At 45.5% G+C, this 27132-nt stretch overlaps 1 protein-coding gene across 2 annotated transcripts in view; it reads right to left on the minus strand.

The window, feature by feature from the left end:
- Window positions 1-289: 289 nt before the first annotated feature.
- Window positions 290-27132, minus strand: part of CCDC198 (coiled-coil domain containing 198) — a 29251-nt gene continuing 2408 nt past the window's right edge. The window contains exons 2-6 of one of the 2 annotated variants that reach the window (XM_040412477.1): window positions 25479-25564; window positions 20907-20993; window positions 11383-11481; window positions 1040-1217; window positions 290-923 (exon numbers count right to left, since the gene is read on the minus strand). In XM_040412477.1, the coding sequence (XP_040268411.1) occupies window positions 679-923; window positions 1040-1217; window positions 11383-11481; window positions 20907-20993; window positions 25479-25564 (695 nt within the window). In that variant the 3' untranslated portion in view covers window positions 290-678. The remainder of the gene's footprint in view (window positions 924-1039; window positions 1218-11382; window positions 11482-20906; window positions 20994-25478; window positions 25565-27132) is intronic. The other variant, XM_040412478.1, reaches the window with a different exon arrangement.

Here is a 27132-nt window from a genome sequence, read left to right on the forward strand (position 1 = left end):
ACTACCTGGTTGAGGTAGGTGTACATGCTCAGTTTCATCTTTTAACTGCCACCAGCCGCAACTTATGTTGGAAGCTGTAATATGGAGAGAGCTGTAATGTGGAGAGAGCTGCAATGTGGAGAGAGCTGCAATGTGGAGAGAGCTGCAATGTGGAGAGAGCTGCAATGTGGAGAGAGCTGCAATGTGGAGAGAGCTGCAATGTGGAGAGAGCTGTAATGTGGAGAGAGCTGTAATGTGGAGAGAGCTGCAGAGGAAAGAACACGCCCTCTGAGAAAAGACACACCTGGATCCATGTGAGGTACGGGGCTGGTTCTAGCTTTGTTAAAAAGAGACTGTCATGTCCTATATGATGTCTGATTTTCATTTTGTACATTAATCATACGATAACCCCTCGATAGAAAAAATGTAGAAGAGATTCAAATGCATTTGCCTATGAAACTAACAGATTTAGGATTCGCATTCCCTTTGAATTGTTCAGATCAAGGGCAGATTTAGATCCTTGCAGAAGTAAGAAGAGAATCCAAAAATATACAGAACACATAAGCCCTTAAAGCAACACTCTAGGGAAAACTTTCTATGGTGCATTTTGAATGCCTGTGTCATGCATCGCCCCCTGCTGCCCCGTCCTAGGTATGACACAGTATATTCACACCAGGGTATTAAACTGAAGGGTGGATTTTAAAATTCACGGTCAAAAAACTCATCCAATGTGGGAATCTTTTCAGTCCGTGTCCGGAATAAGGCGGCTGGTCTCCGGCGACTCTTGGCATCTTCTCTTATCCAACTATCTAGTGAATCTGTGCTTGAGCTGTCATAATTCGACTCATCACAATGAGGCTGGAACCACATCTGTAACTTGCCCTTCCCCCGATGACACTCTAGACTTGGACTGGGTTCTTGAATATGCCAGGGCCATGGGTTGCCTGCAATAAGAAGATAAAATTGAGGGAAAGGTCTCCTAAATGTAAAGTGTTCACGCCCCATCCCTTTCAGCCATGCATGCACCGTTACTTTGCAGGGTAGAAGTTGTAAATCTCACCGTGATCCATATTAAAAGTTTCATAATGTTCCACGGGAAGGAAACCTTCATCTTCGTGACACTTCATCACATTTTCTCTCACTTTCTTAGCCTTCATTTCCTTCGTTTTGTGTTTATTGATCTTGGCTTCCCTGTGGATATTCCTTTTCAATTCGGCCTGCGACTGCAAATTATTTATCTGTGCAGGCAATGGAGAACAATGGTTATGATTAAGAGAGGAAATCCGATGTAGTAGAGAGTGATTGCTGGAGACGTGGTCCCATCTAATATGGGTCCGATTTCTGTGAGCTTTGGGTTTGAGTAGTTAAAGCGATATATGAAGCTGCCCGTGCAAGGAGAGATGTCTGCTAAAGAGATGAGCAAAATTTTGGAAAATTCGATTCAGCTGCCTCGCTGGATTTTACCCAAAAAATTAGCTTTGTGACGATTTACTTCGTCATGAAGCGCATTTTTTTTGTTGGTAGTGGGTGCAATGACAGGAGGCTGCGATAGCGCCGCCGCCTTCCCCATCATTGTACCCCTCAGATGCTGCGTTCATACGTAATTGCGGCATCTGAGAGTAAAAACAGTGTAAAATTAATTTTAAAAAAAATGAAATCATACTTATCGCCCCAATTTGCGTGCAATGCCCCGGCCGCCACCATCTTGCTTGAAGGACTGGCGCGAAATCTCGTGCGGCCCAAGATGAGGTCATTCCGTCATAATAGAAGTTTATAGGTTGCAAAACGGATCCGTCCGGTTTCCGTTATGCAGGCCATAGACTTCTAGAGGCATTCCGTTATGCATTCCATCATAGAATTTGTGTTATGCTCCGTGGTAACGGAATCCATAGCGCAATTCTGCTTTTACCACCATCATCTCTAGTCGCCACGCACAGGATTTCAGCTGAGCTCTTTAATCAAAATGGCGGCGGTCGACCCATCGCGAGCAAATAGAGGAGGCAAGTATGATTTTTTTAGTTTTTTACACTATTTCAGGTTAAATTGATTTGCTACTACGAAGCATGAGGAAATTCGGCTTTGCTCATCTATAATGTCTACCCAACACTTATGTTTCATGAGACGTTCTCCTTTCTCCATCCAGTTGAGTGGTAGGAGTCACTAATGCAGGACCTGAAAGGTTAGAGTATGACACAAGGATGGCTGGCGCCTCTACATAACCGGTAATCCTCCGCTAGCTGTAGGGCATATTTAGACCGGTGTCTAAAACGCCAGTCTTAATAAATATGCCCCATAGAGTTAGACCATAATACAAGGGCAGATGTACCATAGAGGCATCCAATGGGTTGCAATAGGGCCCCTAGCAAGAGGGGAACCATTGCAGATTGGTCTTGATGGTGAAGAGAACCAACACAGGGACACGACCTCTACAGATCTTGCCAAGTAAAGGCCCCTCTACATTGGCCAATTTTGCAAGCGATTGAAGGAAGTGTTCCTTCATGATAATCACCTGCTCGTCAGCGGAGGAGACTTTCACAGTATGGGGAGGAGCAATCGTTATTGCCATCACTTGTCCTCATACAGAATCATTGTTCACCAGCTGCAGAGTTGTATTTAGATGGCACAATCTTCTGCCGGCAAATAAGAATATAAGCCGACGAACGAGAGTAATCAGCGGCAACTTTACACCACCAGATAATCGCTAATGAGCGTTCCTGTGAACGCTCGTTAGCGATTATCTGGCAGATTCTCTGCATTGTAAAGGGCCTTTAAGAAAACATTCAAGTCATGAGAATTCGATAGGTGACCAAAGACCCTTTCTAGCACAGGTGGTCCTCAAGTAGTGGACCACAGTCTAAATCCGAGCAGGAAAGGTTAGCTCTCCAAACCTTGTAGACCAGTCGGCATACATGCACTAGAGAATGGCAGGTCCATCAGGCCCTGAACTACCATCGGGGACTAGCACACAAGCGCCTTGATTTATGAAGACTTGACTCCAGAATTCTGGCTTTAAAAATTTGCAAAATGGGGGCCTTTGCGACTTTTTGCACTTGCATTTTTACACCATTCACTCCAGTTTAAAAATATGGGTGGGAAAGTGGGCCTGGTTAGCTATCTTGATAAGTTTCACTCCAGATTTATCAATGAGACTTTTTTTTAAAAAAAAAGTTGCAAAAAAAACATTGCAATCTCATTGCAGTAAGAGGGTGGAGTAGGAAAACTGGTGAAGCTTTTCTAGATAAAAGTGTTAAGTTTAATAATTAAACAAATTTATCCTGAAACATTTGATTAATGTGGTATAAAGTACTCCAACGCAGACTCAAGCAAAACTGACTTTAAATATTCCCCTCATGATAAGTTCCCCAGTGTGTGAGTTAATTCCTGGGAGTGGTGATCTAAATTGGGATCTGAATGAATTTCTAGGATAGTCTGGGATCTGATTAATTTTAGGGTTCTGGTGCGGTGTCTTTATTTAGGGACATTTCTGGGGTCTAAATGTATTTTTAGCCATCTTGGCTTGTCGTCTGAATGGGTTTTGAGGCCTGGTCTGGGGTCAAAAATGAGTTTAGGGGTTCAAGGTTGTGTGGGTCTACAGCAGACCTGGGCAAACTACGGCCCGCGGGCCGTATACGGCCCGGCGGACCTTTTAATCCGGCCCCCGGCATTTTTGTTGCCGCCGCCGGCCCTGTAACAGCACGGAGTCACTGTCCGGAGTGAGGAGGGGGCGGGGCCCGCGGCCGCTCTGCGCTCCGCTCTGCTGCCTGGCCTGCCTGTCTCTTTAACAGAGCAGACCAGTGGCTGCTGGAGCGTGATGCAGCTGCCGCACAGGCAGAAAGAGGAAGGAGGCGGAGCCCCAGCCAGCAGCCACAGCCAAAGCCAAGCAACTAACAGAACTTACAGGTATTTGGTGGGGGTGGGGGGCTCATATAGGACAGGGGGACAGTGTGTGCTTTCCTGCCTGCTACTACATCACCCCCCCCCCCCCCAGGGATTGTGGGGGTCATTAAGGGTTGGACTTGCTGCTGATGTTGAGTGTGCCAGTGTGTGTGTGTCCGTCCCTGTGTGTGTGTGTCTGTCCCTTTGTGTGTGTGTGTCCGTCCCTGTGTGTGTGTCTGTCCCTTTGTGTGTGTGTGTGTTTGTCCCTTTGTGTGTGTGTGTGTGTGTCCATCCCTGTGTGTGTGTGTTTGTCCTTTTGTGTGTGTGTCCCCGTCCCTGTGTGTGTCCGTCCGTGTGTGTCTGTCCCTTTGTATGTGTCCGTCCCTTTGTGTGTGTGTGAGTGTGTCTGTCCCTTTGTGTGTGTCCCCGTCCCTGTGTGTATGTCTCTCCCTGTGTGTATCACCTTGCCCACAGTGTTCCTATGTCTTGACGCAGCTGCTTCAGAACGTTCTGTGCGGGGAAGAAGATGGAAGAGGAGGCAGCGCCAGCATGGAGTCTGTGCGATAGACACAGGGAGGCACACTAAGGACGAAGGTAACACTTCCACATGATCTACACTAGTGTTATCTGTGGTTTTACATAGGACTGCAGGTAACACTACTACATTATTTAGCACTAGTGTTATCTGTGGTTTTACATAGGACTGCAGGTAACACTACCACAAGGTTAGCTCACACAGGGCGCCTGAACACCTAAGGCCGGCCCTGGCTGCGCACCCCAGCGCCAAGGGATGACGTCACTGATGTAATATGCCTCTTATATGTGGAGAGCGGTGATGTCACAGATGTAATATATTACTTATAAGTGATATATTACATCAGTGACATCACCACTCTCCACACATAAGTAATATATTACATCAGTGACATCACTGCTGTCCACATATACCGGTAAGTAATACATTACATCAGTGACATCACCGCTCATCACATATATGTGGAGAGCGGTGATGTCACTGATGTAATATATCGCCTATATGTGGACAGCGGTGATGTCACTGATGTAATATAACATTATATGTGGAGAGTGTTCATGTCACTGATGCAATACAGCGCTCCAGATGGCGACCAAAATGGTCGCCAATGCGCCTTAAAATTTGCAGATGGCGACAAGACTTGTCATAGGCTACAGGCCTGAGGTCTATTTGGTAGTGAAATCCCAGCGCAGGCAGGCATGATGATGTCATCACGCCCGCCTGTGCCAGGACGCGGTGATTTTATGCAGTATTGAGTTTAGCCTTTTGGCCCGGCCCTCCAAAATATTTTCAGTTTCTCATGTGGCCCCATCGAAAAAATAATTGCCCACCCCTGGTCTACAGGGTGGGCCATTTATATGGATACACCTTAATAAAATGGGAATGGTTGGTGATATTAACTTCCTGTTTGTGGCACATTAGTATATGAGAGGGGTGAAACTTTTCAAGATGGGTGGTGACCATGGCGGCCATTTTGAAGTCGGCCATTTTGAATCCAACTTTTGTTTTTTCAATAGGAAGAGGGTCATTTGACACATCAAACTTATTGGGAATTTCACAAGAAAAACAATGGTGTGCTTGGTTTTAACGTAACTCTCGTTTCATCTGAAGGCAATCGTCTATGCTGTGAAGATACGAGATGTGCAGCACCTGAAACTACGGATACTGGAAGCCTGTGCTAGCATTTCTCCTGCGGTGTTGCTATCAGTGTGTGAAGAGTGGGAGAAGAGGGTTGCATTGACAATCCAACACAATGGGCAGCACATTGAACACATTTTATAAGTGGTCAGAAACTTGTAAATAACTCATGAAAGAATAAAGTTACGTTAAAACCAAGCACACCATTGTTTTTCTTGTGAAATTCCCAATAAGTTTGATGTGTCACATGACTCTCTTCCTATTGAAAAAACAAAAGTTGGATTCAAAATGGCCAACTTCAAAATGGCCGCCATGGTCACCACCCATCTTGAAAAGTTTCCCCCCTCACATATAATAATGTGCCACAAACAGGAAGTTAATATCACCAACCATTCCCATTTTATTAAGGTGTATCCATATAAATGGCCCACCCTGTAGTTTAGCTTTCCCACTGTGACAGATGATAATAAATCTTGATGTAAACTGTTCTACAAAGTGTATGAAATTTTAACAGCTGTGTTCAGCTCATACCTTCATCTGATTGCAGACCGAGGTGAGCAAAGCTTTACTGAGGGTACTGCCAGAAGTTCAGGTTTCTTGATGCACTTTTAGTAGCCAAAACCAGGAGTGAATTCAAGAAAGAGAAGTTTTATCTCTCCTTTATACTTTCTCTCCTTTTACGATCTACTCTAGAGTTTGGCTTCCAAAGCTGAATCGGGGAACCTGAACATGTGGCCGTACCCTATAACACCACTTTTTTAGTTTGTGGTGTGAACCAGCTCCCGAAAAGTGCCTAATTTATATTTTTGTTATACAGTCTGAATCTTTTATCTATGCAAATGCCACGGTGGGGCCATCAACAGTCTTCTTTTAGTTCTGGCATAAAGATTTTCTCCCCAGGAGTGGGTGGTAGATTATAAAACTGATGTCAATTTTTTGTATCTCTAAGGCTGGGTTCACACTTGAGCGTTTTACAGCGCGTTCAAACGCGCTGTAAAACGCTCAACACATGAAAACCAATGCTTCCCTATGGCCCTGGTTCTCACTTGAGCGTTTTACAGCGCTGAAAAACGCGCTGTAAAACGCCCTACGCTCAAACAAGTACTTGAGCTTCTTTGGGGCGTTTTGACGCGCGTTTGTGGCCATAGGACATTGCAGTCAATCACACAAACGCGCGTCAAATGCGCGTTTACTATTGCAAAAAACGCTCGTCAAAAACGCGCGTTAAACGCGCATATCAAAGACGCTCAGGTCTGAACCCAGCCTAAAAGAGTTACAGAACCTACAACAGATGCCCCAAACACCATACACGTGTGCCAGGCCTAGCCAGAAGTCAACCAGAGTGAGGAACATGGTTAGACACAGGGCCAAATTAACCACCTCCGGACCGCCTAACGCAGGATCGCGTTCCGGAGGTGGCAGCCCTGCGCAGAGTCACGCATATATGCGTCATCTCGCGAGACGCGAGATTTCCTGTGAACGCGCGCTCACAGGAACGGAAGGTAAGAGAGTTGATCTCCAGCCTGCCAGCGGCGATCGTTCGCTGACAGGCTGGAGATGTGTTTTTTTTTAACCCCTAACAGGTATATTAGACGCTGTTTTGATAACGGCGTCTAATATACCTGCTACCTGGTCCTCTGGTGGTCCCCTTTGTTTGGATCGACCACCAGAGGACACAGATAGCTCAGTAAAGTAGCACCAAGCACCACTACACTACACTACACCCCCCCCCCGTCACTTATTAACCCCTTATTAGCCCCTGATCACCCCATATAGACTCCCTGATCACCCCCCTGTCATTGATTACCCCCCTGTCATTGATCACCCCCCTGTAAAGCTCCATTCAGACGTCCGCATGATTTTTACGGATCCACTGATAGATGGATCGGATCCGCAAAACGCATCCGGACGTCTGAATGAAGCCTTACAGGGGCGTGATCAATGACTGTGGTGATCACCCCATATAGACTCCCTGATCACCCCCCTGTCATTGATTACCCCCCTGTCATTGATCACCCCCCTGTAAAGCTCCATTCAGACGTCCGCATGATTTTTACGGATCCACTGATAGATGGATCGGATCCGCAAAACGCATCCGGACGTCTGAATGAAGCCTTACAGGGGCGTGATCAATGACTGTGGTGATCACCCCATATAGACTCCCTGATCACCCCATATAGACTCCCTGATCACCCCCCTGTAAAGCTCCATTCAGATGTCCGCATGATTTTTACGGATGCACTGATAGATGGATCGGATCCGCAAAACGCATCCGGACCTCTGAATGAAGCCTTACAGGGGCATGATCAATGACTGTGGTGATCACCCCCCTGTCATTGATTACCCCCCTGTAAAGCTCCATTCAGATGTCCGCATGATTTTTACGGATGCACTGATAGATGGATCGGATCCGCAAAACGCATACGGACGTCTGAATGAAGCCTTACAGGGGCATGATCAATGACTGTGGTGATCACCCCATATAGACTCCCTGATCACCCCCCTGTAAAGCTCCATTCAGATGTCCGCATGATTTTTACGGATGCACTGATAGATGGATCGGATCCGCAAAACGCATCCGGACGTCTGAATGAAGCCTTACAGGGGCATGATCAATGACTGTGGTGATCACCCCCCTGTCATTGATTACCCCCCTGTAAAGCTCCATTCAGATGTCCGCATGATTTTTACGGATGCACTGATAGATGGATCGGATCCGCAAAACGCATACGGACGTCTGAATGAAGCCTTACAGGGGCGTGATCAATGACTGTGGTTATCACCCCATATAGACTCCCTGATCACCCCCCTGTCATTGATTACCCCCCTGTAAAGCTCCATTCAGACGTCCGCATGATTTTTACGGATCCACTGATAGATGGATCTGATCCGCAAAACGCATCCGGACGTCTGAATGAAGCCTTACAGGGGCATGATCAATGACTGTGGTGATCACCCCATATAGACTCCCTGATCACCCCCCTGTCATTGATTACCCCCCTGTAAAGCTCCATTCAGATGTCGGCATGATTTTTACGGATGCACTGATAGATGGATCGGATCCGCAAAACGCATACGGACGTCTGAATGAAGCCTTACACGGGCGTGATCAATGACTGTGGTTATCACCCCATATAGACTCTCTGATCACCCCCCTGTCATTGATCACCCCCCCTGTCATTGATCACCCCCCTGTCATTGATCACCCCCCCTGTCATTGATCACCCCCCCCTGTCATTGATCACCCCCCTGTCATTGATCACCCCTCTGTAAGGCTCCATTTAGACATTTTTTTGGCCCAAGTTAGCGGAATTTTTTTTTTTTTTTCTTACAAAGTCTCATATTCCACTAACTTGTGTCAAAAAATTAAATCGCACATGAACTCACCATACCCCTCACGGAATCCAAATGCGTAAAATTTTTTAGACATTTATATTCCAGACTTCTTCTCACGCTTTAGGGCCCCTAGAATGCCAGGGCAGTATAAATACCCCACATGTGACCCCATTTCGGAAAGAAGACACCCCCAGGTATTCCGTGAGGGGCATAATGAGTCCATGAAAGATTGAAATTTTTGTCCCAAGTTAGCGGAACGGGAGACTTTGTGAGAAAAAAATTAAAAATATCAATTTCCGCTAACTTGTGCCAAAAAAAAAAAATTTCTATGAACTCGCCATGCCCCTCATTGAATACCTTGGGGTGTCTTCTTTCCAAAATGGGGTCACATGTGGGGTATTTATACTGCCCTGGCATTCTAGGGGCCCCAAAGCGTGAGAAGAAGTCTGGTATCCAAATGTCTAAAAATGCCCTCCTAAAAGGAATTTGGGCACCTTTGCGCATCTAGGCTGCAAAAAAGTGTCACACATCTGGTATCGCCGTACTCAGGAGAAGTTGGGGAATGTGTTTTGGGGTGTCATTTTACATATACCCATGCTGGGTGAGAGAAATATCTTGGTCAAATGCCAACTTTGTATAAAAAAATGGGAAAAGTTGTCTTTTGCCAAGATATTTCTCTCACCCAGCAAGGGTATATGTAAAATGACACCCCAAAACACATTCCCCAACTTCTCCTGAATACGGCGATACCACATGTGTGACACTTTTTTGCAGCCTAGGTGGGCAAAGGGGCCCATATTCCAAAGAGCACCTTTAGGATTTCACAGGTCATTTACCTACTTACCACACATTAGGGCCCCTGGAAAATGCCAGGGCAGTATAACTACCCCACAAGTGACCCCATTTTGGAAAGAAGACACCCCAAGGTATTCCGTGAGGGGCATGGCGAGTTCCTAGAATTTTTTATTTTTTGTCACAAGTTAGTGGAAAATGCTGATTTTTTTTTTTTTTTTTTCATACAAAGTCTCATATTCCACTAACTTGTGACAAAAAATAAAAACTTCCATGAACTCACTATGCCCATCAGCGAATACCTTGGGGTCTCTTCTTTCCAAAATGGGGTCACTTGTGGGGTAGTTATACTGCCCTGGCATTCTAGGGGCCCAAATGTGTGGTAAGGAGTTTGAAATCCAATTCTGTAAAAAATGACCTGTGAAATCCGAAAGGTACTCTTTGGAATATGGGCCCCTTTGCCCACCTAGGCTGCAAAAAAGTGTCACACATCTGGTATCTCCGTACTCAGGAGAAGGTGGGGAATGTGTTTTGGGGTGTCTTTTTACATATACCCATGCTGGGTGAGAGAAATATCTTGGCAAAAGACAACTTTTCCCATTTTTTTATACAAAGTTGGCATTTGACCAAGATATTTATCTCACCCAGCATGGGTATATGTAAAAAGACACCCCAAAACACATTCCTCAACTTCTCCTGAATACAGAGATACCAGATGTGTGACACTTTTTTGCAGCCTAGGTGGGCAAAGGGGCCCATATTCCAAAGAGCACCTTTCGGATTTCACAGGTCATTTTTTACAGAATTTGATTTCAAACTCCTTACCACACATTAGGGCCCCTAGAATGCCAGGGCAGTATAACTACCCCACAAGTGACCCCATTTTGGAAAGAAGAGACCCCAAGGTATTTCGTGATGGGCATAGTGAGTTCATAGAAGTTTTTATTTTTTGTCACAAGTTAGTGGAATATGAGACTTTGTAAGAAAAAAAAAAAAAAAAAACATCATTTTCCGCTAACTTGTGACAAAAAATAAAAAGTTCTATGAACTCACTATGCCCATCAGCGAATACCTTAGGGTGTGTACTTTCCGAAATGGGGTCATTTGTGGGGTTTTTCTACTGTCTGGCCATTGTAGAACCTCAGGAAACATGACAGGTGCTCAGAAAGTCAGAGCTGCTTCAAAAAGCGGAAATTCACATTTTTGTACCATAGTTTGTAAACGCTATAACTTTTACCCAAACCATTTTTTTTTTTTACCCAAACATTTTTTTTTTATCAAAGACATGTAGAACTATAAATTTAGAGCAAAATTTCTATATGGATCTCGTTTTTTTTTGCAAAATTTTACAACTGAAAGTGAAAAATGTCATTTTTTTGCAAAAAAATCGTTAAATTTCGATTAATAACAAAAAAAGTAAAAATGTCAGCAGCAATGAAATACCACCAAATGAAAGCTCTATTAGTGAGAAGAAAAGGAGGTAAAATTCATTTGGGTGGTAAGTTGCATGACCGAGCAATAAACGGTGAAAGTAGTGTAGGTCAGAAGTGTAAAAAGTGGCCTGGTCTTTCAGGGTGTTTAAGCACTGGGGGCTGAGGTGGTTAAGAGCGAAAAGGAGAAGTTGTATCTGAACTTATATGACGGAACTAGAGGGCGAACAAGCACCAGGTCCCATAAATAACCAAGGAAGTGGAGATGATGTCAAAACTCATGTCAGGAAATCTTACCTGTTCTCTCTTGCGGTTTTTTTCTTGCATCCGCATATTTTGCAAATGCTGCCTCCTTGCCGAAGAGTTTTTGACTGTCACGACTTTTATTCCTAGCTCCTGTTTTGAGAAAAAACAGAGATAAATGCATTTACTGCACTTTTACATGTACCCCACCGGTTGCTTGATTGGTGAACCCAAGCCCTCACCCCCACTACCCACACAGCCTCAGCGAGGAGGAGGTGTATGGAGTGGTAGTCGTTCATGGTGATTGTTGCTCCATACTATCTATGGGAGTTATGGAATCCCTTAGCAGTTAGCAAATTTTGGGCCTTGGTTCATAAGTGCAGTACCTTCTTGTCTACTTTCCATCTTGGGTGTCTGGGAGGGAACAAGGGCCTTTAAGTTGTTGAGCCTTGATTAGTATTGTAGATGCACTCTAACTTTCTAATATATTGTCTGTTACTGACCATCCATTTTGATATCTCTGTGTTTCGAATGTCTATTTGTATAAGAAACGAGTAGACAAACCAGCACCATCCTGCGACTTTGATCAAAAACATCAGTACTGTACAAGTCTACTGCCCTAGAAGTTCAGATATTTTTGTTTTACCAGAGAATTTCCTCAATACTTTCATGGCTACAAACATATCAGCTTGTTTTTAAAATTGGTCTAGCTGGAGCTGAACAAACACAAATCGTAGTAATTTGCCGATCACTCCAGAAACAGTCTCATTCCTTGTGTCTGCGCTTACAGATTATTATACTTTTTGTACAGTGTGTGGCTTTACGTAAGTGTAACCTTGCTCCATAGCTAGCTGCCAACATTCAACTGATGTTCCTGTCTAATAAGGCCTAATGTCTCACTCACCACCCAAAGCTAATCAGTAAATTTTACATCATCAGTGCAAAACATGGAGAAATATATTTTTTAGGAATATTTTACCACCTGGGGCAAGTCAGGTCTGCTGTCACATAACCAATATGGCGACTCCTACAACATCCACCGCTCAGCCAGCCAGGTGGACCGGCTCCAGTGACTTGTAACCACTATGAATTTTAATAGTAATTGTATAATGATATTTTGAGAAAAAAACAGAACTTAACAGCAGTCTCGAGGCACTAAATGCAAAATCTGTATATACTAACACCACATTTTATGTGATAAACATGAGGTTCTTGGCAAATATATTTAAATAAAAAAAATATTTGTGCCCACCCACAACGGCAAGATGACCTCAATCTAGACAGGAACCTATTCTAATACATACAGTTGCAAGAAAAAGTATGTGAACCCTTTGGAATGATATGGATTTCTGTACAAATTGGTCATAAAATGGGATCTGATCTTCATCTAAGGCCTCCTGCACACGACCGTTGTGTGTGGCCGTTGTGCCGTTTTCCGTTTTTTTTCGCGGACCCATTGACTTTCAATGAGTTAAATACAGGGGGGGAGGGGGGGTCTGCCCCCTGCTGCCTGGTAGCACCTGCCAGGCAGCAGGGGGCAGTCATGTACACAGTTCTTTTAGTATATTCTAACCTGAAGCGTCCCCATCACCATGGGAACACCTCTGTGTTAGAATATACTGTCGGATCTGAGTTTCACGATCTAACTCAAATCCGATGGTATATTCTAACATAGTGGTGATGGGGACGCTTCAAGTTAAAATATACCATCGGATTGGAGAAAACTCTGATCCGATGGTATAAAAGGGACTCCTGACTTTACATTGAAAGTCAATGGGGGACGGATCCGTTTGCAATTGCACCATATTGTGTCAACGTCAAACGGATCCGTCCCCCTTGACTTGCATTGTAATTCAGGACGGATCCGTTTGGCTCCGCACGGCCAGGCGGACACCAAAACGACATTTTTTTCATGTCCGTGGATCCTCAAAAAATCAAGGAAGACCCACGGACAAAAAAACTGTCACGGATCACGGACCTACGGACCCCGTTTTTGCGGACCTTAATAAAAAACGGTCGTGTGCAGGAGGCCTTAGTGACAACAATAGACAATCACAGTCTGCTTAAACTAATAACACACAAAGAATTAAATGTTACCATGTTTTTATTGAACACACCATGTAAACATTCACAGTGCAGGTGGAAAAAGTATGTGAACCCTTGGATTTAATAACTGGTTGAACCTCCTTTGGCAGCAATAACTTCAACCAAACATTTCCTGTAGTTGCAGACCAGATGTGCACAACGGTCAGGAGTAATTCTTGACCATTCCTCTTTACAGAACTGTTTGAGTTCAGCAATATTCTTGGGATGTCTGGTGTAAATCGCTTTCTTGAGGTCATGCCACAGCATCTCAATCGGGTTCAGGTCAGGACTCTGACTGGGCCACTCCAGAAGACGTATTTTCTTCTGTTTAAGCTATTCTGTTGTTGATTTACTTCTATGCTTTGGGTCGTTGTCCTGTTGCAACACCCATCTTCTGTTGAGCTTCAGCTGGTGGACAGATGGCCTTAAGTTATCCTGCAAAATGTCTTGATAAACTTGGGAATTCATTTTTTCTTTGATGATGGCAATCCGTCCAGGCCCTGACGCAGCAAAGCAGCCCCAAACCATGATGCCCCCACCACCATACTTCACAGTTGGATGAGGTTTTGATGTTGGTGTGCTGTGCCTCTTTTTCTCCTCACATTAGTAGTGTTGTGTGTTTCTTCCAAACAACTCAACTTTGGTTTCATCTGTCCACAGAATATTTTGCCAGTACTGCTGTGGAACATCCAGGTGCTCTTGTGCAAACTGTAAACGTGCAGCAATGTTTTTTTTGGACAGCAGTGGCTTCCTCTGTGGTATCCTCCCATGAAATCTATTCTTGTTTAGTGTTTTACGTATCGTAGATTCGCTAACAGGGATGTTAGCATATGCCAGAGACTTTTGTAAGTCTTTAGCTGACACTCTAGGATTCTTCTTCACCTCATTGAGCAGTCTGCTCTGTGCTCTTGCAGTCATCTTTACAGGACGGCCACTCCTAGGGAGAGTAGCAGCAGTGCTGAACTTTCTCCATTTATAGACAATTTGTCTTACCGTGGACTGATGAACAGCAAGGCTTTTGGAGATACTTTTATAACCCTTTCCAGCTTTATGCAAGTCAACAATTCTTAATCGTAGGTCTTCTGAGAGCTCTTTTGTGCGAGGCATCATTCACATCAGGCAATGCTTCTTGTGAAAAGCAAACCCAGAACTGGTGTGTGTTTTTATAGGGCAGGGCAGCTGTAACCAACACCTCCAATCTCATCTCATTGATTGGACTCCAGTTGGCTGACACCTCACTCCAATTAGCTCTTGGAGATGTCATTAGTCTAGGGGTTCACATACTTTTTTCCACCTGCACTGTGAATGTTTACATGGTGTGTTCAATAAAAACATGGTAACATTTAATTCTCTGTGTGTTATTAGTTTAAGCAGACTGTGGTTGTCTATTGTTGTGACTTAGATGAAGATCAGATCACATTTTATGACCAATTTGTGCAGAAATCCATATCATTCCAAAGGGTTCACATATTTTTTCCCCAGTCGTCTCCATGACACCAAGTCCTGAGATTGACTTCCTTCTGATTGGACAGGAAAAACACAGAGAGGTTAAAACCCCCACCCCCTCCTCACATCACCAGTGTTTTTCCTGTCCCATCAGGATAGGAAGCAGGAGAGGTGCACGGAGCTCGTTTGGGCTCACCTGGAGTTATTTTTTTCATCTGGGCCGAGGTCGGATCTGCAGGGCAGCTCTCCCTCCTCCGTTTGGTTAGGCCTGGGCTCGGGCACATAGGTAGTGCCCCTGCGAAGATTCCCTCTGCGGCGGTCCCGGAGGGCTTGATGCAGAGGGAAGGAGGAACACGGCGGATCGGCACTGTGATGTGTCCCTTCCGGCCGGCAGGCGGATGACGTCATACGCCGGGGGGCGGAGCTAAGCGCGCTGACGTCATCAACATGCGCCACAGGTCCTGCAGCACGAGAAAGCACATGGGACGCTATAAAAACGCTCAGGACCTGTGTAACGGCGCCCTGCATAGCGCGGCTCTCACATTTGGTGAAGAATCTCTGAAGCGGTCGGGAGTCAAGATGAGCACCCCCCTCACGCCGGGCTCTGGAACCGAGCCTGCATCAAACCCTGGGACAGTGAGTAACCTGTTCTCAGGTACATGCTTTGTATGGTGGGTTCAGTCTGCTCATCCTTTCCTCCCTTACCATTTCAGGGAGAAAAGGATTCGGCTTCTGCAGCCAAAAAACCCAGAAAATGTGGTATTTGCTGCAAAAGATTGTCTAACACTGGATCCAAGCCCCTGTGTAAAGAATGTACCGCCAGTGTCATCAAGGCTGAGTCTTCTAGTCTAATTGAAGATATTAGAAAAGTAGTAAAAGAAGAGGTTCAGCTAGCCTTAACTACCAGAGAACCTACTCCCCCCAAAGTTCCCCCCACTCAGGACGCCCGTAGTGTTAAATCACTTATCCTGGATTCCGACTCTGAGGGGCTGGCGGTCTCAGACTCCGAATCTGTCCAAAAATACCCGGCATCTTCAGATGAAGAGGGCGAATATAAGCGCTTCCTGTTCAATCCTGAAGATATTGATGAACTTATCAGGGCCACCATTCAGATGGAGATGCCTAAAACCCCTAGGTCTACCCAGCAAGAAATTTTTGGGGGTCTAGGTGAAAGGAAGAAGGCCGTTTTTCCAGTCCCTGATAGTGTCCAAAAATTAATTCGGTCAGAATGGGAAAAACCGGATAAAGGATCCTTTATCCCAAGAGGAATTAAGAGGCGCTACCCCTTTAGCCAAGAGGACTGTACGGATTGGGAGACCATTCCCAAAGTAGACGCGCCAGTGGCCAAGGTAGCAAAACATACGGCCCTACCGTTTGAAGACTCAGCACAATTGAAAGATCCTCTAGACAGGAAAGCGGAGAGTCTCTTGCGAAAGACCTGGGAGACTACGGCGGCCCTTCTCAAACCGGGCGTTGCCTCCACATGTGTGGCCAGAACTCTGAACCTTTGGCTAGACCAGCTGGAGACACATCTGGTCAATAAGACACCACGGGATCAAATTCTAGAGAGCTTGCCTCTATTAAAGATGGCAACCTCCTTTCTAGCAGACGCAGCTGCTGAATCAGTTAAACTGTCCGCCCGTACAGCTGTTCTGTCAAATACAGCGAGAAGGGCACTATGGCTTAAAGCGTGGTCAGGAGATATCACATCTAAAAATAAATTAATCGCACTCCCCTTCCACGGTCAGTACGTTTTCGGAGAAGATCTAGATAAAATCCTAGACAACGCGACAAATAAAAAAAGAGGGTTTCCAGAGGAAAGATATAAACAAAAAAGGCAGCCCTTTCGTGACCGATTTTTTTCAACCCGAGAATAAAAAAGATAAAGGGAAGACTGGGAGGTGGAGCTATGCGAAGGGAGGCAGGGGGAGAAGTTTCCTCTTCAACCCAAATCGGGCCGAAGCTTCCTCATCCAACAACAAACAATGACGCCATACCAGTGGGGGGAAGACTCAGCTCCTTTCTAAGATCTTGGGAGCACGTAACAAACAGCCGGTGGATTTTAAGTATTATACAAGAGGGTTATCTGATAGATCTTCTCTCTTCCCCTCCACAGAAATATGTGATCACTACCCTTCCCCCATCTCAAACTGCGACCTTAAGAAACGACATAAAAAACCTATTAACCTTGGACGCCATAGAGCCCGTCCCAAAAAATCAGACAGGACTGGGATTCTATTCCCGCCTCTTCATTATAAAGAAACCAAACGGGAAATCCAGGGTAATTATAAATCTGAAACATCTAAACAAATACGTAAGATATCAAAAATTCAAAATGGAGACCCTGAAGTCAGCAGTGAAACTCTTAAAAAAGGAGGCAGTGATGGCCACAATAGATTTAAGCGACGCCTATTATCACGTCCCAATTCACAGGTCGTCAAGGGAATTCCTAAGGTTCGCAATAGAATTGGAGGGAAACATTCAGCATTTCCAGTTCAGGTGTCTCCCCTTCGGGATCTCTTCTACCCCAAGGGTTTTTACCAAAATAATGGCGGAAGCCTTGACAACCTTGAGGGAAAAGACAATTTGTGTGATCCCCTATCTGGACGACCTACTGGTAGTGGCGGACAACACAGAGACCATAGGAATCCATCTCGGGTTAGTCCTGGATCATCTACAGAGCCTAGGTTGGCTCATCAATTGGAAAAAATCGGATTTAATCCCATCCAAACGGAAAGTTTTTCTGGGCATTACTCTAGACACAGTCTCCCAAAGATCCTTTCTACCACCTCAAAAGATAGTAAAACTTCAGACAGCTTTGAGGAAGTTCAAGAAGGAGAAATTCTGTTCAATAAGACAGGCCATGAAGGGTACTAGGGAGTCTGTCCGCTTGCATTCCAGCAGTTGCCTGGGCACAGTTCCATCTAAGACCACTCCAGAAGTTCATCTTAGACAAATGGAACAGATCGCAATTAACCCTAGAGAGGAAAATATTCTTAGATGCAGAGACCAAAAAATCACTAACTTGGTGGCTCAGCAATTCGAACCTAGAAAACGGGATTTTCTGGGCACAAGATCTCCCTCTAGTCATCACAACAGATGCCAGCCTCCACGGGTGGGGAGCGGTCGTCCAGGGGAACTCCTACCAGGGAACATGGGGGAATTACGTGAGTCAGCAATCCTCAAATTTCAAGGAGCTGAGGGCAGTGTGGGAAGCACTGAAACACACGAGTCAGCTGGCAAAGGGTCGTCACGTCCTAGTCTACTCGGACAACGCTACAGCCGTGGCCTTTATCCAACACCAGGGAGGCACAAGGCATCGCCTGCTACAGAACCTGGCAAACAAAATCTTTTCCTGGGCAGAAGGCAACATTCAATCTCTTTCAGCGGTTCATTTGAAGGGAGTTTTAAACATTCAGGCCGATTACCTAAGCCGGCACAGACTAGACCCAGGGGAATGGATGTTAGCTCCAGAAGCCTTCCATCTAATCACAAAGAAATGGGGCAGGCCGACGATAGACCTGTTTGCATCCAGGAGAAATCATCAGCTAAACCAGTTCTTCTCCCTCAACCCCAGGGATCATCCTCGGGCAGTAGACGCCCTCAACCAGAGTTGGACAACAAACTTAGTCTACGCCTTCCCCCCATTTCCGCTTATCCCCAGAGTGTTACAGAAGTTCCAAAAAGAAAAGTGTACACTAATCCTGATAACCCCCTTCTGGCCCAAGAGAAGTTGGTTCTCCCTCTTGAAAGCCCTCAGCGTGGAAGCTCCTCTCCTTCTACCTCAGAGGCCGGACCTTCTAAGTCAGGGGCCCATTTCTCACCCAGACCTGAAAATACTAAAGTTAACAGCCTGGATTCTGAAGAATCCAACTTATTAAACTTTGGTCTATCAAAAAAAGTAGTGAACACCTTACTCCTTAGCAGGAAACAGAGTACCAACGACAAGTACCAAAAAATATGGAAGAAATTTGCTGATTGGTCTGGGACCTCCTTCAACCAGTTTAGAGCCAACATCTCACTAATCCTGGACTTTCTTCAAGAAGGGCTAGATTTAGGTCTATCCCCCAATACCCTTAGGGTCCAGGTATCGGCTTTAGGAGCACTATATAATACCAAGCTAACGGAACATCCCTGGATATCCAGATTCCTTAAGGCAGCAGATAGGATCAGACCTACAATTAGAAACATGGTGCCACCATGGAACCTTAATACGGTACTAGGGGGTCTAACCTCCGATCCATTCGAACCTCTGGACTCTATCCACATCAGATGGCTTACCATTAAGACGATTTTTCTGGTGGCAATAACCTCAGCCAGAAGGGTCTGTGAGCTGCAGGCCTTGTCCATCCAAGAACCATTCCTTGCAATATTTGAGGACAAATTAAGTTTCAAATTAGATCCGACTTTCCTCCCCAAGGTAGTCTCGACCTTCCATAGGTCTCAGACATTGTTCTCCCCTCGTTCTGTGACGATCCGAAAAACGATCAAGAAATCACTTACCACACATTAGATGTCCGAGAGCGGTCTTAAAGTACCTGGAAGCTACCAGCCTTTGGAGAATAGACAAAAATCTGTTTGTCCAATTTTCAGGGTCCTAACAAAGGGAAGAAAGCGGCAAAAAGTTCCATCTCCAGATGGATTAAGATGGCAATCTCCGAAGCATATAAAGCTCAGGGAAAAGACGTCCCTGCTTCCCTAAAAGCACATTCTACGAGAGGCATGGCTGCCTCCTGGGCGGAAAAAGCCTCAGCCTCCTTACAACAGATTTGCAGGGCAGCAACATGGAAAAGAGTTCATACTTTCACTAAGCACTACAGACTAGATGTAGCTGCTAACGACGACCTAAGATTTGGACGTAAGGTCCTGTCGGCAGTCGCCCCCCCCTAATTGTATCTTTGATATTGTCTCAGGACTTGGTGTCATGGAGACGACTGGGGAAAAGAGTATTACACTCACCGGTAATCCGGTTTCCTGGAAGTCTCCATGACACCACATATATCCCACCCTTTTTTTCTGCTATTAGCTATTATCCTTTCATCCTGGGGTTCTTCGTTAAAATACACTGGTGATGTGAGGAGGGGGTGGGGGTTTTAACCTCTCTGTGTTTTTCCTGTCCAATCAGAAGGAAGTCAATCTCAGGACTTGGTGTCATGGAGACTTCCAGGAAACCGGATTACCGGTGAGTGTAATACTCTTTTCTTGCAACTGTATATCTATGCCAGTGGACATTTAAGTTCAGGAGAGCAGATCTCACACATATATCCAACACATATCTTTTTTCTCAGCAATGCGGGCACATATGAACATGGGACCAACACAGATGCCTTCAGCTGCCCAAGGCACATGTAACAGGTCAGCCAGTGTCATAGGCACAACTCTGCTGACAGATGCCCTGTAATACCTATGTCTGTGCCAGTGGAAGTTGAAATTCAGGAGAGCAGACCCCACATATGTATACTATGTTGTTACAACTGTTATCAGACATCCAGTGTACACAGAGGTAACAATTGCAGCAACACAGGATATAGCTCTGTCCACTACACAATGGGTGGAGATGTGTAGTTCCGGCACTCAAGCTACTCTAAAACAGCTGGGGGGGGGGGGGGGGGGGGGGGGGGGGGGGGGGGATGGGGGGTGAGGCGTCGGAACCCCATCAGTCTCATATTTATGGCCTATCTGGAGGATAGGCCATTAATATACTTAAAGGGAGTATTCTAAAATTTTAATATCGATAGGCTATCAATATTAAAATTCTGGAATACCCCTTTAAGTACCGTATACTTTTTTTTTTACATTTATTTTAGGGTATAATGTACTTTAAAAGATATAGCAGCCATGAATATTACATTACAGATATGTAATGTGAGGATCTATACTGCATCCATAGACTGGGTCCATACTGCATCTTCTTGTGCTTCTGCCTTTTAGAGAAAGCACCATATGGCGGAACGTGGAGCTGAGTAACATGTAACCGCTCGGTCTCCAAGTGTCACTAGACCGGGTGTGGGCACACAGGGAAGCTATGCCAATGTGAGAGTACCCACCTCCTCCTTTTTTGCAGCAGTAGCTTCTTGCTTAGTGATCATCCTCTCAGCAGCTGATATTGAAGGCAGAACGGCTGGTTCTAGTTTCTGCAATAGTTTGAGATAAGAAAATGGGCCATTGAAGAAGATACTGTATGTAAGATAAACATTGAGAAGAGGTCTCCATAAAGAAGACCCCTAAAGTTGATCTTCAGCTCTACTTACTAATGAAGGGATGTGACAATTTTCATAGAACGGCTCTGCGCCATTGACCTCTTTCTTTTCCTGGATATGTATGAGTAGGTCAGTGGTTCTCCTACTGCTGGGACCCCTAACAGTAGGTCGAGCCGGCTCTCTACCACTCCATTCGTCTCTATGGGACTGCCAGAGATCGCCCAGTACAGCGTTTAACCCATAGAGATGAATGCCCAACCTGCTGATCTATTCATTTAAGGGGGGATCCGGTGGGGTATGGGGCCCCTGTTCTTGAGATAGGGTTATGTTATGGCAAATGCAAGTATTTATTAATACAGACACATCAGGAAAGGTGACAAGTCCTCTTTAGGCCTCATGCACGCAGCCGTTGCACGTATTGTGGTCCGAAATATGCGAGCACCGGCCGTGTGCTCCCCGACTAACGGATGCGGACCTATTCACTTGAATGGGTCCGCAATCCGGAGCTGCTGTGCGGAACGGAGGCACTGAACCCCACGAAAGCTCTACAGAGTTTTTTCGTGGTGTTTCTGTCCGTGCCTCCGCACCACAAAAAATTAGAACTTTTTTACAGTGCGGACGGATCACAGACCCATCCAAGTTGAATGGGTCTGGATCCGTCGCGGCTGCCGCACGGATGGGACCCGTACATTGGGGACCGCAAATTGCGGTCCCCAATGCACGTAACAGCCACACAACGGCCGTGTGCAAGAGGCCTTAAAGGAATTATCCAGGAATTTGATATTGATCATCGTCGGCGGTCTGACTTCTGCCAAACCGGTAACTGTTTGAAGAGACCACAGTGCTCTGTGAACGCTCAGGCCTCTCCTTCTAGGCCAGTGACGTCACCATACATCGGTCTCATGGCCTAGAAACAGCTCGGTCCCATTCAAGGGGCTGAAGTGCAATTCCAAACGCAGCCACTATACAATGGACGGCGCTGTGCTCGGTAAGCTGTGAGGAGGCGGCAGCGCTCTGGTGAGTGTCGCAGCGTCTTCAAACAGCTGATCAGTTGGGGGTGCAGGAATTCAGACAATCTTGAGACTAGGCCGTCACTATCAAGTTTCTGGGTAACCCCTTTAAATGTTTTGTTCAAGAGTAGTTAAAGTCTTTTTGTTTCATAAAGAGCGCCACTCTGGTCTATGGGCCGAGTCTGGAATTGCAGGTCATCCCCATTCAATGATGTGACTAAGCTGCAATACCAGACACGGCACAAGGACAATAGTGGCGCTGTTTACAGATTTAAACAGACCTTGTCCTCTAAGTCCAGACATCCTCTGTAAATGGGTTGTCCGTTTTGTTCAAGATAGGTCCTCAATATCAGATGGGCGGGGGTCTGACTGCCAGCGCCCCCGCCGATCAGCTGTTTGAAGAGAACGCAGAGCTCATACAAACGCTGCTTCCTCTTCACTGTTCACCTGCTCGCCATTGACATTGTAGCAGCAATCAGGTGTAATTACAACTCTGCCACCCCTATTCAAGTGAATGGGATGGTGGAATTGTAATAGGCGGGTCATCAATATTACAAAAGCGGAAAACCCCTTTAAGGTGTGGCGGACCTTTTATTTGTATACCATACAAAATGACATAGGCCATCAAAATGCACCAAACTCATCCGATCGTAAATGTAAAACTGCCCACGCGACTCTGTCACATAAACGTCTTCCCTTGAAGTGGAAAGATGCCATATGTGTGGAAATGGTGATCTCTCCGAAAAAACACTTTGCGTCTCGTGATCCTTTTACGTAATTCCCAAACTGTGTCTTACACGGACGCGATTACTGAGCCTTTTGTAGAATTGTCCCCGCGCCACGTAGAATATATAATTAAATTGACTCTAAATATTCTCAGCCCCGGGCTTCATTACATCCAGCACCAAGCATGGATCCGCAATAATCTGCATCAGTATCTAGCCAGGCAGAGCAGTACAGCGGGTAATGGCGCGTTTTATGCTGTTGTCGTGCGCGTCTAGAGACATTAATGCAGCTGCTTCGCTTATCATGTAGAACCCTGGACATTACACCAAAGAGATACATACAGATCCCAATGTCCACATGGGCTTTATATCAGTGATGGTGTATCTGGCTTCCCTTAAAGGGGTTGTCTCACTTCACCAAATGTCATTTATCCTGTAGAGAAAGTTACTACAAGGCACTTACTAATGTATTGCGATTCTCCATATTGCCTCCTTTGCTGGCTGGATTCATTTTCCCATCACATTATACACTGATCGTTTCCAGGGGTTATGACCACAGCTGAAGCACAGATACGAGGGGGGCTGCGCTGCATGCCTGTGCATGCTCCCACAGTCCTGAGAGGCCAGCACTTTTCCTAGTGTGCAAGCACGACCATTGCTGCTGGATTGCAGGGTGGTCGTAACCATGGAAACGAGCAGTGTATAAAGTAATGGAAAAATGAATCAAGCCAGCAAAGGAGGCAATATGGACAATCACAGTACTATTTTGGTGAGATTAAGTTGTCCTCTATCCACAGGATAGGAGATAACTATTAGATCGGTGGACAGGTCCGACTGCTGGGATCCCCAGTGATCATGAGAGCGGAGATCCTGTACCCCCTGCAGCTTCCCTGAAATGAATGAGAGTAAGACAACCCCTTTAACTATATATTATTTTTTGTTGCCAAGACTTACGCCAATATGGACACGGCCAGTAGATGGCAGTAGCTGTTATCTCATGAAGATGTATAACATTGCTAAACAGAACAGCAACATATGCAAATAATTACAAATAAAACGTGCAAGAAAAACAAACAAATGTGTCTGTAAAATATCGAATCTAGAAAAGCAGCACAAGGCTGTGGGTTGAACCAAGGGGGCATTCAAGTGGTATCTATCTATCTAATCTATCCTCAATGCATAGGATAGGGACACATCCAGGGTGGGGGTATTTAAAGGGGTTCTGCAGTTTGTTTAAACTGATGATCTATCCTCTGAATAGATCATCAGCATCTGATCGCCGGGGGTCCGACACCCGGGACCCCCCGCCGATCAGCTGTTTGAGAAGGCAGCGGTGCTCCAGCAGCGCCGCGGCCTTCTCGCCGTTTACCGCTGGCTCAGTGACGTCACGACTAGTATCAACTGGCCTGGGCTAAGCTCTGTTCACTTGAATGGAGCTTAGCCGCGCCCAGGCCAGTTGATACAAGTCGTGATCGTGACGTCACTGGGCCTTCGGTAAACAGTGAGAAGGCCGCGGCGCTGCTGGAGCACCGCTGCCTTCTCAAACAGCTGACACCAGGGACCCTCGCCGATCAGATGCTGATGATAGATCCAGAGGATAGATCATCAGTTTAAACAAACTGCAGAACCCCTTTAGGTCCATCCTGGATGTGTCCCTATGCCCAGTGTGTGTGTCTCTCTTTCTTTCTTTCTTTTCTTTCTTTCTTTCTTTCTTCTCATCTGTATCTAATCTCTATCTTATCTCTGTCTAATCTCTCTCCTATTCCCCCCCCCCCCCCCCCCCGGCTGTGATTGGACCGCGCTACATCCAGGGGAGAAGGCGACACCCACTGAGAAACAGGGCAGTCCTCCTCCTCCTTGCACCAATGCTATTCATTAGCATATCAGACGGGCAAAGTGAAACGGGGGGCACAGCGGGGAACAGAGCAGCGCCCAGAAAAAAGTGTAAGCGATCTTACATCCATGAAATATGCCCTACATAACCTGCGACTTATATGATAATGTCTGGACCCATGAAAGGTCCTCTTTAAGGTATCACTGGGTCCCTGTTCAGCCCATGTGATATGTCCTCCCCTTGTCCACATGATAAAAAAATAAAATAATCAGCAGTAACTGAAAGGACGCCTTCACACGCTGCAGATTAGTTGCAGAATCAGTACCATTCATTTGATTGAGGCCGAAAACGCACGGATTTCTGTAAGCCCTATTTAGGTGAATTGAACAGATTTTCACTTGCAGAAACTTTTGCGAAATTTTTTTTCAGCATGTGAAGGCGCCCAAAAAGTGAAGACGATATGAGACCTTTATTCACCCATAAGCACAATGGTTCCGTCCTGCTCCAGGGCTGAAATGGCGCACATCTGGTAAATAACGTTCCCATGCTTCCCCCCCCCCCTGATCTATCTGTCATAGGAAAGCAGTGCTCCGAAAGGCTCCTGCAAGAGCTGTAGGTCTCAGATGCAAGTCATGATGATCTACTGTATCAGTGCAGTGTAGACTCCTGACCGCAACACTGTAACAAACCATCTGCTGCATTATCTACACTCGATACAAATGTTTCTCTCATTCAGTACACCACAGATTACAGTTTTATTCGCCCCGCACCCCACATTTGTACATTTTGTAGATTTCTGTTACATGAAATCCAAGCAACTCCATAGGATGCCTGTTTAAATTCATCTTACTTGGAGCCTTCGAGGCGGGTGCTGCTTAATAATGCTAGACGCGGTTCCACGATCCAGAGGAGCATCATAAGAAAGGGGCCTGGGTACTTTAAAGAAAGAAAAGAAATAGGAGTAAATACATAGGAATAGTCCTTGGAATACTCCCGTCATCAACTAAAGGGGTTCTCCAGGAATTAGGAAAAATGAAAATACGTAAATATTACTTATTATAAATAAATTCCCAAATGCCTTTCAATAGGTTTAGTGCTGGAAGTTTCAGGGCCGGGGGCTGGGGCTGCGGAGACTCGCAGCGTGACACACGCTCATCTGCAAGGGGCATAAGGGGTGCATTGGTTTATTCACACCCAGGGTCGGGGAACTTAAAGGGGAATGGGAATATTAATAACGCGTTATTTGGTGGGAGATTTCGCCTCTGCCCACCGCGTGCGTTTTGCATCCCTTCCGGATATTATAACTGATTGCTAATGTCTCCCACTACTACATTTTTTAATTTGGCCTCCATGTTTCACTTGCTGCCAATGTTTCCTTATTTGGCGCTCTTTCCAGATGCCCTGCCATGTACACACGCATCTCTCGGCTGGCACACTGTCTTCCGACATGCTTTCCGGTTTTCTTGGCTACGATACTAACCTGGCACTCCCCCAATCATTTTTTTTTTTGTCAAAAAAAATTCCGTTCTGGCCGATGAGAACACTAAATTATATTTTATTCTGGATATATTTTGTCCCTTTGCAAATAAAGGTCACTGTGTAATTGTTCCAAGAAGTAATAATGAACATTCTGGAGGTTAAATATTATCGGTGCCCCGGTCGCCATAGTCGTCTGCATCACGTGACCCGAGCGCAGCTCCGCATGACCACTAGTTAATGTTCTGATGAATCAGGGTAAAATGATTGCCTGATGTTTCTCTGTGTTTGATGTGGCAATCACGTGATCCGTGTAAAAGCAGAACGTACTGACCAAAGCAGAATAGAAAATTCCAAGAGAGTCAAAACTGCAAGGAAACAATCTTAAAGAGGAACTCTCACCTCTCCCGACAGGTCTGTTTTAGTAACTCATTGTATTCCCCCGTAATAACCATTCTGGAGGCATCTGTTCTTATGACTCTGTTCCTTTATTATTCCTGCTAACGATATGAATTTGTTAGCAGTCCTGCAGTGAAGGACCAGATGGGTGTTACCACTGGGAGGGGTGTGGCCCTGCAGAGTCTGACACTATCCAATCAGTGCTGCCAGGGTCAGACTGTGCAGGGACACCCCCCAACTGGTTACACCAGCTGGACGTGCATTTGCAAATTGCTAGTAATTAATTCAGCACTTCTAGCAGGAATAATAGAGGAATGGCACATCATACAGCCATAAGAATAGAGGCTCCAGAATTGTTATTACTCAGGGAATACAAAGAGTTGCAAAAACAGACACGTCAGGAGAGGTGACAGCTCCTCTTTGATGTAGTTTTAACCCAAAAAATATTTTAGACCTCACTTTCTGCAAGGCGTAAAAAGCTTAGAAAAGTGTGTAGCTAAAGCATGCGTGCCAGTTATGTGGCTCAGGACATACAAGTGTATTTTTTCTACTGGCGTTTTTATACGTTAGGTGGCATTTTTTGTCTTTCTGGCCTCTTTTCATAAAAGCCCAGCCTTTTACGTCAAAAC

The sequence above is a fragment of the Bufo bufo genome, chromosome 11, assembly GCF_905171765.1.
Source record: "Bufo bufo chromosome 11, aBufBuf1.1, whole genome shotgun sequence".
Classification (NCBI taxonomy): Eukaryota; Metazoa; Chordata; class Amphibia; order Anura; family Bufonidae; genus Bufo; species Bufo bufo.